At 41.5% G+C, this 13,886-nt stretch overlaps 1 protein-coding gene across 1 annotated transcript in view; it reads left to right on the top strand.

The window, feature by feature from the left end:
- The window catches only part of LOC138289617 (all-trans-retinol dehydrogenase [NAD(+)] ADH1B-like), a 79,231-nt gene that overhangs the window by 58,154 nt on the left and 7,191 nt on the right, over positions 1-13,886 (top strand). The window contains exons 4-5 of the mRNA XM_069230188.1: positions 4,700-4,787; positions 10,366-10,585. Coding sequence (XP_069086289.1) covers positions 4,700-4,787; positions 10,366-10,585 — 308 coding nt within the window. The remainder of the gene's footprint in view (positions 1-4,699; positions 4,788-10,365; positions 10,586-13,886) is intronic.

Raw genomic sequence — 13,886 nt, 5'->3', positions numbered from 1 at the left:
CCTATGTGGCATTCTCTCTGGGCTCCACCAACGGCATTAAAAATGCCTCATCATGATCTTCCTTTCACTGCAGGGGCAACCAACAACTAGTGACATAACCTATGAAGACTCAGTCAGAAGATTTTCTAGATAGGGTTGGGTTGGAAAAGGGGAAAGAACATTTTTTCAATGGAAAATTCTTTGACGAGGCTACAAGTGTGCCTTTTTTCGATGATACAGGCAACCACACTGTAGAGGCAAGAGATACAGAATCAAACATTTAGCAAAATAGTGAATAATTAAGTGGAAATGCAACTTCCGAAAGTTTAAGTGTGGGCGTTTGAAGAGTGCATACCAATTAATGGAGTCAAATTCTTTTCCGCTTTTCCCAAATGTTTTTGGTGACATTGTTGCAGATATTGGGAATTACCTTCATCTTTTTCAAACAAATTTATCTTGTAGTATTACATGGCAGGAGAGTTCAGAATCCAGAAATTGCTATAAAAAAGTGACTAATGATAGGCCAGTAAAGACGGATCAAGAGCCAGCGAATATGATTTACTTTGATCAATATGGTGATGTATTTCAATCAGAAAGAAACATGGATATTGCATGTGTGCAACAAGAGCATGGTTAGCTGGTACGAAAAAAGTGATGAATTTTGTTTCATTTCAAAACGTTCCTCAAGTTGCAAACCAATAGAAATAGGAGAAGGGGCCAATGATGGTAAGTGGAATGAAATGTGGGAAACACTATAGCGGATGAGGCAAGCACCACAGTATCAAGGCTTATGGTATGCACCTGAGGCTGGCGGTGTGTGTGCGGGGGCGGTGTGGTGGTGGTGGTGAAAGATCTATCAGTTTTTGGTGGTGTGGTCTGGGGATAGCAGACTGTGATTGAGAGAGCACGACTTGTGATGAGGAACAAGGGTGGTAAGGGAGGGAGGCAGGGGGTGCCCAGCTTACTTTGCTGACAAAGAGTGAGCTGGTGATAAGGAGCATACCTCTTGCATTTATATTTTAATATCATGTTTGTGAATCGATTTGCTGAGAATTAAAACATTATGATTATTTTAATTCCTTGCTGTATGCCATTTATCTTATCCTATTTCACGTTGCAATTTCCAACCCTCCTTGAAACTTGTATCATGTGAGCAATAGTTTTTAAAACATTTGTCCATAATGGAGCCTCTTTAAAGGGCTTTCGGCAAGTGAGGCCCAAAAACACACCTGAAAAACGGGACAACAGCGTGTGAAGGCACAGAACGAAGACATGATTAGATCCAAAACTCCAGCAAGTAGAATTGAGAATTTCAAGCATTAAACATTTTCCAGCCAAAATAGCCAAGAACTGTTACTTTTTTTTTTTTTGTTGCTAACAACATATCGCTTTACAGCGAGGTTTTATGTGAAACCTAAATATGGGTATGCCACAAACTAACTTTTCATGCGCAGGATTCCAGTGCCTAGAGAACATGAGTCAGTGTTTGGATGGTAGGACTCTAGGGCCCTCGTTAAAAGGCGCCTCAAATTGGGGTCCACTAGTATTATGAAATCCACGGAACTTATCCTGGTGATTCAGGGGAGCAAGAAAAGGAAACTACCAGCTGAAACAGTCCTAGAACTACTAATTTCGTGGGAATTCCCCTTTTCTAAAGCACCCTCATAATGAATGAAGGAATGCATTAATTAATTTTATATAGTTCTGCTAATACCCAAACATGGTGCCTGGGCACCAGAGGGACCACGAGAGATAAGGAAATGAGCCCGCTATCACGACATGCCACTGTTAAGTTTTATAAATAGACCAATGACTGTAAACTATACATGTAAATATGATTAATGTCCAGATGTGCATTTGGGATTTCTTTATGAATCAAGCACAGAATATCCCAGGATATACCTTCTTGTCTTGAGCTGTGTTTGAGATGAAGGGATGAGTATCAATGCACTACTGTTGCCTAAAGGAGTCGAGCAAAAGCAGATAAAGAATGACAACATTTCAATATCTAGTGGGTTTAAATACTTAATGGAAAACACATTTGCATTTTTCAATAGTCTAAGCTTCTAGGAGAAGAGGTTACTATACAGCTCATGTGGGAGGGAGTAGGGAAGCATAATTAAATCATTTTTATTGCTGGGGAAACGGCACGGTCTATGAAAATCTAAAAAAAAATGATAACTAAAAGCAAAATATTCTTTTGGTCTAAAAATCCATTATTGCCATATACGTTTCTGTCACTGAAGGGAAGGACTTTGCAAATGGGTACAATGCTGTCACTCACAGTGAAGTTAGCCAGAGTGTGAAAAGATTTCAACCGTTTTTTCATGCTTTGTGCTGGAGTGGGTGGAAGAATAATGTAAATGACACAACAACAGACCAATGGACAAAGACTGTTGTCTGAAAGCCCTCATAGGTAAAAATACTATACATATAATTTTATTAAAATCAAAATAATAGCTGGGGTAAAGCAGCTGAAAGATGCATAGATAATTCTGATGCACAAAAATAAATATTCAATAATATATGCACAAATATGTTTACAGGATGTTCACAATAATGTGTCTGTGGCCAATGTACATATAATTCGTTTCAGTGGAGATTGTTTGCTTGCTCCTGGTGATTTCTAAACTCTGTACTGTTTTTAGACATTAGTGAAATCTGAATACACCAACAAAAACATACCGAAGAGTAACTTTATTGAACAAATGAAAACCTGATCTATTCAAAACTATACTTCAAAATGTCCTGCAATTGCCGATTTTTCATGAAATGAACCGCACGCAATCCCAATTTTAGGGCAAGATGTACCTAAGGGTTTTACTCATTCTGGGTCTGATTACGACCTTGGTGGATTGGATAATCCGTCATAAATGTGATGGATATCCCGCCCATCATATTACAAATTCCATTGTATCCTATAGAACTTGTAAAACAGCTATAGAAATATCTGTCATGTTTGTGATTGATGATCCCATCCGCCAAGGTCGTAAGCGGGCCCTCTGTATCTACGGGAAAATACGTTAGTACTTTGAGACCGGAATTCCTTTAATATTTAATACATTTTCTTATATATTTTTTCTGTTATCTCTGCATACACAATTATAGTATTAAAGCAGACTGCGATGGATTCATACTGCTGACTTGGATAAGAAAGTTACTGTATCAAAGTGCTTGTAGGAGGTGGCTTCTTGGGCACTTCCTTTTGGACTCTATGGCCCACATCCTGAATCAATATCTCATCACAAAGCTTAATGTTATTAGACTGAAGCTCTGATGGAAGCTCTGAAACAAACTCGCAGCACTTCTTCAGAGGAAGTGCATCTTTTGAGTTTGTATTTTATAACTTATCCTGTGCTAACAGACATACCTTAAAGTGTTTGTCAATAATGTTCTTGTTAAAATCCATTCTTACTGAGCATAATTGAAAAATAGCAAATCTGGTGCTTTGTAGTCATACAAACTGCAGACACCACCATACTGTAGAATTGTCTTCATCTCTCAGATGATCTGCCTTAGTTCTGCTTCCACAAGTTAGTCATCGTATTTTGTACAGGAATACACAACATGAAAGAAATCCACATTTCTATGTGTTCACCCTGGCTTTTCACCTATTGTTGGACCCAATATTTTGATGATTTTACAACTCTGTGCATTTTACCCTGCTAACTAGTGATAAGGTGCCAATGCTCCCCTTTTCAAATGATGAAATTGCTATACACCTAATTGGCATATTTAACTTACCTGGAAGTCCCTAGTATATATTAGAAAGTGTACCCTGGGCTTGGAAGTTAAATGCCTCCAGTGGACTGCAGCTTATATTGTGCCATTCACTACAGTGGCAATGTAAATACGTCTCAAGTGTAGCCTGACTGTAGCAGTGTAAAAACTGCAATTCACCCTGACAAAATAAACTCTATTGATAGACCAAAACCTCCCTCTTAAATATTGTCTCACCTTTTTAGGGTCAAGCACGCAAGCACTCTGGCCTGTTGTAATCTCTCTGTGGACTTTTAACCACGCCCACTATTGCTATTCATTCTTTGTTGAGCTTGTCTTAAATGCTTCATTTTTATTGGTGCATTTTGTGAAATGTTCCTCCTTTATGTGCTTAGTTCCCCCCCAGGCAATTTCACTAAGTGAATATTTTTGTTCAGTTTTGGTTTGTTTTTCATCTCAACCGCAATCATTTCTAGACATTCGTGCAGATAGTCAATAACTCTTGCGCTCACGCTCATGTTAGTCGTGTCGCTTTTAAATGACTTGCGTATGTCAACTGTTTTACTTTTCATTTTTAATTTATGTGGCAAGAAAAGTCCAGTTAGGAATTTACAACGTTAGTAGCTCTAACTCAAACAAATGAGAGACCCATTGCAATATAAAATGCTTGTTTAGGCTTTGCTACCCACAAGAAAGGGTGCTGGTATTTCAAAGGATTTAGCTTAGTTCTGCACATTTTCCTTAATTTCCTGCTGATTGCAGACCTGAAAATTCCTCGGTGTGTGCCTACCAAAACGCCCCACTCACTCCCAATCCCTAACCTTCCTCTCATTTGGTGCAAAGTTATTAGAAGTTGGCAGGTTTGCGACTGCGTTCTGTGGCATCTGCAGGAAAACTGAACACTGGTATACAGAACAACAAACTCTTCTATTGTTTAGACTAAGAGGAACGTGACTGTATTACGTTTTTCTAATCTCTGGATTGTTTCTTGTTTCCATAGGTGACAAAGTCATCCCCCTTTGCTTTCCTGTATGCGGGGTGTGCAGAGTCTGCAAGCACCCAGACGCCAACACTTGTGACAGAGTTGAGTAAGTTTTAAATTGTATTTTCTTATTTTTATCCGCCAAGTAAAACAGCCGATGTAATTGAATGATATAATGAAGTTTTATGACCACCTGCTTCTTCCATTGCTTTCGTACACCAACTTAATTAAAACAAGTGTTGGCAAAGCCATTAACTCTGGCTATTTTATGAGTGAAAGTGATTGATATCCAATTTTGTGGTTGTGTGGAGGAATGAATGGCTGAATGCCAGAATTCATCAACAGTTGGATGGATGAGTGATTATAGCTTAGGAGAGAGTAGCCAGTGCATGAATGGATGAATGCGTGAGGGATTGGGTAGTAGAATAATTAGTCAGCTAGTAAGTGCTGATGATTAAATGAGTCAGTCCATTGATGAATTGTTAAATTACTGAGAACATAAATGATGGATGAATGAGTGCATGAATGACTGAATGAGTGCATTGATGGGTACAGACAGTTTTACCTAATCTTTCAAGCTTCAGTCTTAGGCAGTATGAGCGAACATATTATAAAATGCCACAAATTCCCAACTTTAAGCTAGTGGCAGCACCCGCATGCCATTAGTGCCTACCAAATGTCAGTGGTGGCTACTTCTCAATGGGAGTGGCGGGTTGGGGGGTTTAAAAAAAATAAAATAAAATGAAACAAACACACTTGCCTTTTACGTCAGGAGAGATGGTTCTGTATCTCCTTCGTCCTCTTCTCTTCCCTGACTCCCGGAATCACACAGGCTTTCAGACTCCTCTAAAATCATGACCCTGCTGTCACCAGCATGACAGCAGTGTCGTGACTGGAGTGGGACCCTGTGCTCTTTTTCCTCCTGGCTGTGCATCACATCGGGGTAGAGAAATGCTAAGTGTGCATAACTGTTTGGCCAGCCATCCATGGCAGAATGCAGCACAGATAGGAAAAGCAAAAAAGAAGGAGGATTAAAAGTATTCCTCCTTGTTGCGCCATGCTAACAACACCCCTGGGGTGGCGTTAGATCTTGGTGCTGCCTCAGATTTATGAATTCTTGTAAATATGAAGCAGCGTCAAATGCAATGGGTGATGCAGTGGAACACCCACTGCAACAACCATTGAACCCCTCTCTGACACAGAAAACTGCATCGGAGGGGCCCATATTTACAAGGAGGCGTAACGCCACAAAAAGTGGCGTTGCACCTCCTTGTAAATATGGAGAAGTGGTTAGCTCCACTGGAGCGCAGCAAAAAGTGGCGCTCCGGTGGTGCTAGGGCCTTGTAAATGTGTCCCTTTGTTCTTCTGATTTGTATTATTTCACCCAGATTTAGCACTCTGGGTGAAAGAACACAATGTGGAATGCGGGCCTTATACATATTGGTGATGATGTCGGGAAGGTACTTTGAAGGCCTCATTATTTCAGATTGCTCCTGGCTAGGTTAGTAGTTTCAATTTGAATTCTGTTTTTCAACTTGATCAGTAAATTGCACTTCCTTTTTCCTAAATCCTGTTTCCTAAGAGGGTATTAGATGCCATCTGGTGGATGTTACATGGCAGCTGCTAGTCATCTGGAACTTTGCATCTTATGTAAATTGATCTGTTTGTTAAGTTTAATCAGCAGATGGTACTACAAATGTCACCTTCAATATCATACATGCACATCATGGAAGTAAAAAAACACAGATCTAAAAGGAAATAATGGAGACGTCTGGCAAATAACCATCCTTTGTGTGATTAATTTGGAGTAGCACCATGCCAGTGCTGGTCAAGGCTCCACCCAACCACACAAGGACCGTCATGCCATCCCTTCCAAGGTTAGGGGGCCAAATATATGTCCATATGACTATTTATTCAATGATGGTGCAGCACTGGCTTTGCTTTCTAACGTGTTACTGTCCCTGCTTCTCAGTTGTGGAAGGATGCCAGTACGTACTTTCATATTTTGGGGCATATTTATGAGCAGTTTGCACCATGCTTGCACCATGCGCTGTGGCATTGAATGGCTTCAAAAATATAGAGTAAGGCAAGGCAGTACAAATCGCTGCATTACCTTGCTCTACGTAAGGAAGGTGTTCCATGGGCACTGCGTGGGTGTTCCCACACAACGCCCATGATTTTTGGTGAATTTCCAGATTTACCAGAACTTGTACACCTTGAAATGCGGCAAAAAGTTATGCCTCCTCAGGAGAGGTGTAACAAGGAGAAATAATTGTATTTCTCCTCTTTTGTTCCACTTCCTATTCAGCAGCACACATGGAAAGAGTAAAACGCCTCTCAGCATTGTTTTTATGCATGAAGTTATCCCTTCCGGCACAAAAGCAATCTTGCATGCACTGGTGCTAGGCTGCCAAAGGGCAGCAGCACAGGATGAAAGGACAGGAATGGGTCATATTGGACACATACAGCGCATTCCTGCCCTTTCCCTGTGATCCTCGTTATGAGCCCCACTGTTTCCCCTCTGTACAAATGTTTGGTAGATAGGACACCTGGGCCCTCCTGGTACTAAACCAACAGCAACTGTGGGGCAATCAGGTCACAAAATATTAGTAGCATTGCATTGTATTTAATTGTTTGAGGTTGTTATTGAAGCAAAACATTACTGCACTACTAATTAGAGTGCTTCAAATGAGGAGTCACCTGCTGTGCAGTTTTGAGGCTTTAAAACTCAAACTTTGCCGCAAACTGCTGGTCTTTTCTACGAATCCAGTAGTTCAAAAGCTGTGTTGAATTCATACGGACTGAGATTTGTAATTGGACATTCTTAGCCTGTGATTTATTTCCTCAGCAAAGTTGGCACATTTGTGACCCATTCAAATTCCAAACTCTGGACCCACACGAATGTCCATTAATTAGATTTCTCCGTTTTTATTAGTAGGAAGATACCTGTCCCTTGATCCGCCACATCATTCAGTATGGCTTTTGTGTCTTGCCTTTATGGACATTTTGCAGTCCTTCCAATGCTTGCACCCGACGTGTCTTAAATTTTAGTAGTCTATTGGGCTTCCATTCGTTATGAAGGGAACATTTACAATAGACAGAGAAAAGGGGAATCAAGACCAACCTATCGCGAAACCTGTTTAGTTGTTTTTAATTAAACTGAGAAAATGTGATAACTGCAAGAAATGGGGTCTCTAGTTGACAGTGGTTTGCACCCTGTCCAAGTAGGGACCCTCACTCTAGTCAAGGTAAGAGAGTCAACCAGCTAAGATAGCCCCTGCTCACCCTCTTAGTAGTTTAGCTCAAGCAGTTAGGCTTATCTCATTGGCAATTTTAAAAGTAAAACACACACACAGTTACACAGTGAAAACACCACAAAAGTACTCCACACCAGTTTAGAAAAAAGCCAATATTAATCTGATTAAAACAAAACCACAATGACAAAAATCCAACATACACAATCAATTATACACATTTTTAAAGATTACATGTAGTTTAGTGCTTAGAAACACAATAGCTCCAACTGGGGCTATCACAACAGTCCGACGCCACTCACGAGGGAGTGTTGGATGGTCATGGAGTCACACGGACCCCAGGTACAATACCTTGAGAAACGGTGATAAAATAAAGATGTTGCACAGAGTCGGGGAGGTGAGGCTTTGCTGGAGCTGGTGCAGCGTCAGTTCCTTAATGCTACTGGGGAGGAGAGGCATCCGTTTCTTACTGCTAGGCAAGGTAGGTGAGGTGTCAATTCCTCATGGCTTCAGGGGAGGTGATGAGGCATCGGTGGAGAGAAGTTGGTTCCTTACAACAAGGTGGGTTTAATGAATCCAGCAAATCGAGAAGCTCGACGCTGACTTCACAGTGTTGCAATCACACTATTGGGCAACAGATGCTGCGCAGAGTCTCAGCCTTGTGCCATGAATATCAGTGACATGGCACTCTGAACTCACACGGTGGTGGGACTTTGGGAGAGCTGTGTTAGTTGCTGTCTTGCACTTGTGGGGACCACGGCTCAGGTGCAGGCAGAGGCATGGAATCGGACAGTGCAGCCAGTTCCAAAGTCGCTGTGGAGTTGTTGTGCTTGGTTTTTTCTTGTCTGCACCAAAACTTACTCCCAAGGGCCCAGGAACTGGATTTGGAACCATTTGGCAAGTTAGGACTCTCCACAAGAGAGGCCAGGTGCTGGCATATGAAGTCTTTGATGTCCCTGAGACCTCTTAACAGGAGGCAAGATAGGTCCAAGCCCTTTGAAAACGTTTGGAAGTAGGATATAGAAAGCAAAGTTCAGTCTTTCCACTCCCAGGACAGAAGCAGCAAGCAGCAGACCAGCACAGGAAAGCAACAGGCAGAGTGGTGGTCCCTTCTACAGCTTCCAGCTCTTCTTCCTGTCAGAATGTCCTCAGTCCAGAAGGATTCTAACCATGTGGTGTCAGAGGTCCAGTACTTATACCAATTTCTGTCTTTGAAATAGGCAAACTTCAAAGAGAAGATTTGTAGTGCACAAGACCTTGCCTTTCCCTGCCCTGGCCCCAGACACATTCCACGGGGGTTGGAGACCGCTTTGTGTGAGGACTGGCACAGCCCTATTCAGGTGCAAGTGTCAGCTCCTCCCAGCACTCTAGCTCAGGAAAACCCATGAGGAAATGCAGGACACACCTCAGCTCCCTTCGTGTGACTGTCTAGAGTGAATTCACAAACAGCCCAACTTTCATCACAGACAGGTAGAGGCACAGAATGGTTAAGCAAAAAAATGCCCACTTTCTAAAAGTGGCATTTTTAAACCTACAACTCAAAAACCAGCTTCACCAAAAGATCTATTTTTAAATTGTGAGTACAGGGACCTCACGATCCATATCTCTATCTGCTTCCAATGGGGAGTTACACTTAAAAGGTATGACAAGGCAATCCCCATGTTACCCTATGGGAAAGAGAGGGCTTGCAATAGTGAAAAATGAACTTAGCAGTATTTCACTATCATTACATGTAAAACACACCAGTTCATGTCCTACCTTTTAAATACTCTGCATCCTGCCCATGGTGCTACGTTGGGGTGACTTACATGTAGTAAAATGGAAGGTTTGAGCCAGGCATGTGGGTGCACTTGCCAGGTTATAATGGCAGCTTAAAACTGCCCTCAAGGACTCTGCAGTGGCAGGTCTGGGACATGTTTACAGGGCTACTCATGTGGGTGACACAATCAGTGCTGCAGGCCCACTAGTGCCATTTAATTTACATGGTGCACTATACTAGGGATATATTCGAAAATGAAAATACAATTTAGAAAGAGAGCACTTGAATTTTAGCACTGGTCAGCAGTGGTAAAGCACCCAGAAGTTCAGCACTGTTTTAAAAACAGGAGGTCAGAAGCAAAAAGACTGGGGAAACCATGCCAAGAGTGGACAGGTCTAACATCAACAAGTATAAATGTTCTCTTATAACTAGAATTGTAATCTGTAATATTTAACGTCCAAGGGATTTAATCATGTTTTATTGTTGGTTTGAATGGAGGTAAACAAAAAGGGGCTCACTGTAGGAATGCTAAAAAGCAATTACTTTCCAAACAGAATAAAGATTTACATGTGCCTAAATGTGAATTTTATTTCCTCTTTAAATCAAATGAAAGCAAATCAAATATTGAATATCAATGATCTTGCTAATCTGTGAGTTTTTCCCTTGCACAGTGGTGGGAAATACATCGGACTGATGGAGGATGGTACCAGCAGATTTACCTGCAAGGGGAAACTGATTCACAACTTCTTGACAAGCAGCACCTTCACCGAATTCACCGTTGTGGCTGAAAATGCATGTGCCAAGATCGATAGTGCCGCTCCTCTGAATAGAGCTTGTCTGATTGGATGTGGTTTTACCACTGGATATGGATCTGCAACTCACACGGCTAATGTAAGAAGTCTCACTCTTGGGTTTCTATTTGTATTCCTTATTGGAAGAATAGAGATGTACCATAATACTCGAGATCTGCCTATGCTAGAGCTTCCACAAATGTGTTATAAAAGCTATTTTTTACAAATTTAAACCCCAAATATTGAGAAAGGCTTCTAGTGAGACATGGTGTGTTCTAGCACTTGAGGGTCTGCTGTTGAGCTGTCATTAAGTTGTGTCACCCTAGAACAGTCATTTCAAATCTGAGTTTTTGGTCCTCATTATGAGCGGCCCAGTAATTTGAGTGATATTTATTGTACCCGATAAAATCCGACTCTGCTCAATCAAAGTTTGCCAGGTGAAATGAATCCTGACCAATTACGAGTTTTGGGAGAATAACAGCAAAAGCCATGCCTTCTCTAATATATACCAGGCGTTATGCCCATGATAAAAATTAACGGGTCTGACCTGCCAATATTTATCACAAAACTCATAATTGTGTTATGAACAGTAAGACCTACACAAATGTAATTAAAATTACAATAACGATTGCATCACAGTTAACCAGACCATCCTTAATGTGGGCCTGGAGTCCTGCTTTGGAGGAGTTGAGGGGATGCTGAACTCCTGTGCCAAACATCATATACAAAAAAAGTTAATACTTGATGTATATCAAAGTAGCTGAATATGTTGGTAGCTGGGAAATATATTTTGAATTTTCGAGATCGTTAAATAAGAAACTTATCGATTTATATAGTAAAGAAATTAGAGATTGCGAGGCTTCTTCACTGATTCACACAGCATCATAGAAAAAAAGAGGCACTGTAAAATGCAAGATTGCTGGTTTTCCAAAAAAAAACAAGAAGCTAAGCCTCCTGTGAAGGAAGGTTGGCCTCCTATGCGCCTCTCACTCTCCAGGTAGGCGTGGAGGAGCAGCCAAGGCCCAGCTCAAACAAGGAGGTCTAGGGTTAAGTCAGGACTCAGTGTAAACCAATTGTCGAGTTTGCAGTGACGATGAGTTCAGTTACATTTGTGAGTTTTGTGATACACATAATGTCTGGAAGTTCTAAAAATGTTCATAATATAAGTTAATGTAAAATGTTAAAAACAAAAACTGAGTACAGAGGAAAATGGTAATGCACCACAATGAAGAGATAACACCAGGCCAGTGTCGTGCACATCAGAGCACTCCTAAAAACAAGCCAAAACTACAAAATATCCATTGCAGTTTGTGTAACGATGAAATCCTTTAAGCATTGTTCACAAACATGTACCGTTTGTCTAAGGATTATGAACACAAAACGAAGATTGCAATACTCCTTGGTCTTGTTCCTACTGTTTGCAAAGATCAAAAACAAGATAAAAGAGAGAAACAATTAGAATACAGTCCAACAATAATCTGCAAGCACATGAGAAGATTTCCAGTTTGGGAAAGGAATTACGGGGTCCAGGAAAGTATGCCTGTCTTCTGGTTTAAAGTGACACGCTGGTGGTCCCTTAGGCCCTTTACAATGGCAATATCTCACTTGCTGGGGGTCCTAGAGACTCCAAGGGGCAGATGTGAGAGCCCCTTGCGCCGACTTTCTCAACATTACCATAATTTTTTTACGCTAATGTGGCCATATTATGGCAAAAATGCAGCACCATATTTACAAAGTGGCGCAATGCATGCATTGCACCACTCTGCAACCCCTTGAGCCACATTATGCCTGCGCCGGGCTTAATGTATGCAAGGGGGCATTCCCCCCGTTATGGGGGGGGGGCATAAAAATGGCACAAAGAACTCTATAAGATTTCTTTGTGCCATTTTTTCAACATTTTGAATGCCTGCTCAGAGCAGGCGTTAAAAGGGGGCACACCATTGGTTAGAAGGGGCTCCTATGTACTGTTCAGGGTTAGCGCCAAACTTTTGGTGCTAACCCTGAACAGTACATCAATAGCATAAAAAATTCTGACACTATTGCCCCCTTCCAGGTGGCATGGTGCGCCGTATTTTAAATACTGCGCACACATGGTGACGGTAGGGGGGGGTGCTAAGGGACCCTATGGAAAGGGGTGCTGCAACACTTTTCTTAAGTCTGCCCCCAAATCTCTACATCCTCGCTCGGGTGGGAGCAAGCTTGAGAATGAATTGAAGCAGAGAGCAGTGTGACCCAAGGATCACATTTTGCCGGCCCAGAGGAACAAACTACAAAGAGCTCCTACTGTACCACACATACCGTTTCTGATCCAGCTAGCACTTTGGCCCATCAAGTGCCGGGCCTCTGAACAGAGAACAGGGCCAACAAAGAACAAATCAATAAACGTTAATGCAAAGAAACAATGTACTCACAAGATTGAGTCACTGCTAAGCACACATCAGCAGACTTGCATGTAAAGCAATATTCTTTGATACACGTCTTCTTCGGAAATTGTACAGAAGGTTTCAAGGCACTGCATCTGTGTCTCTGGACTCTTTGGTTTGGCTCGAAGTTTCCACACAGACAATTTACTAGGCAACAGTATGGCAGAACTGGGACGCTTCATCAAGCCTTTTTTGCCCGGTCTCAATAAATTGAAAAGAGGCACAGGACTCATATGTTTGTTCTGGAAACACCAATAACAACAGTATCCATTCAGGTGTGTAGCTAAATAGAGTTTATGTATCTTTGGAAGTTCAAAAATCCCACCAACTATCCTGGAAAATATTTTTGTTCTACAGAGGTGTGCCTGTAAAGGCCTTGGAAGCAAAGAACAGTACAGTAATAACAAGGGGGAGGTGGGTCTGTCTGCTGTCCTCTGGGGGCAGAATCCATCCTCTATTTTGTAAGTGATTGCAAACCATCTCTTGGGTGGATATTTTAGGTGTTCCTGATCATTAGTGCAGAAGATATGCACATAATGTTTATAAACATTTCGAACAAACAAGGAAAATATTACACTCTCTCCTTCTGCACAAGCCACTAGATCACATTTAGAAGAGGAGGCTAAAGGAAATCATACCTGGATCTAACCTCTGCCCCCTAAACGTTGTAAATGATGCCAAAAAGCATAAGGCCTGTGTAAAGAAGGGGAAGCGGGTTACTCTTTTAAGACTACAGGGCCTGGAGGCCAATGGAGGATCTCCCCAAATCTAGAGTACGCCAAGAGAAGAAGAACCATATTGGTAGTTTAAGGTGTCCTTAGTGATCATAGAAACAAAAGTGTTCCCAAAAAGACAAGGGATCTTAAAGGTACAAAAGAAAAATGGCAGGGATGGTACAGTTGCACCAGTGATTGGGGGCTCCTTTTATTACTATTGTGTGAAGTATGCATTGCACACATTATCCTTGTGTCCATGCAT

Source organism: Pleurodeles waltl, chromosome 1_1 (assembly GCF_031143425.1).
Source record: "Pleurodeles waltl isolate 20211129_DDA chromosome 1_1, aPleWal1.hap1.20221129, whole genome shotgun sequence".
In the NCBI taxonomy this organism is placed as follows: Eukaryota; Metazoa; Chordata; class Amphibia; order Caudata; family Salamandridae; genus Pleurodeles; species Pleurodeles waltl.
Note: the sequence above shows the minus strand (reverse complement) of the source record. Positions and strands in the feature narration are given on the sequence as shown.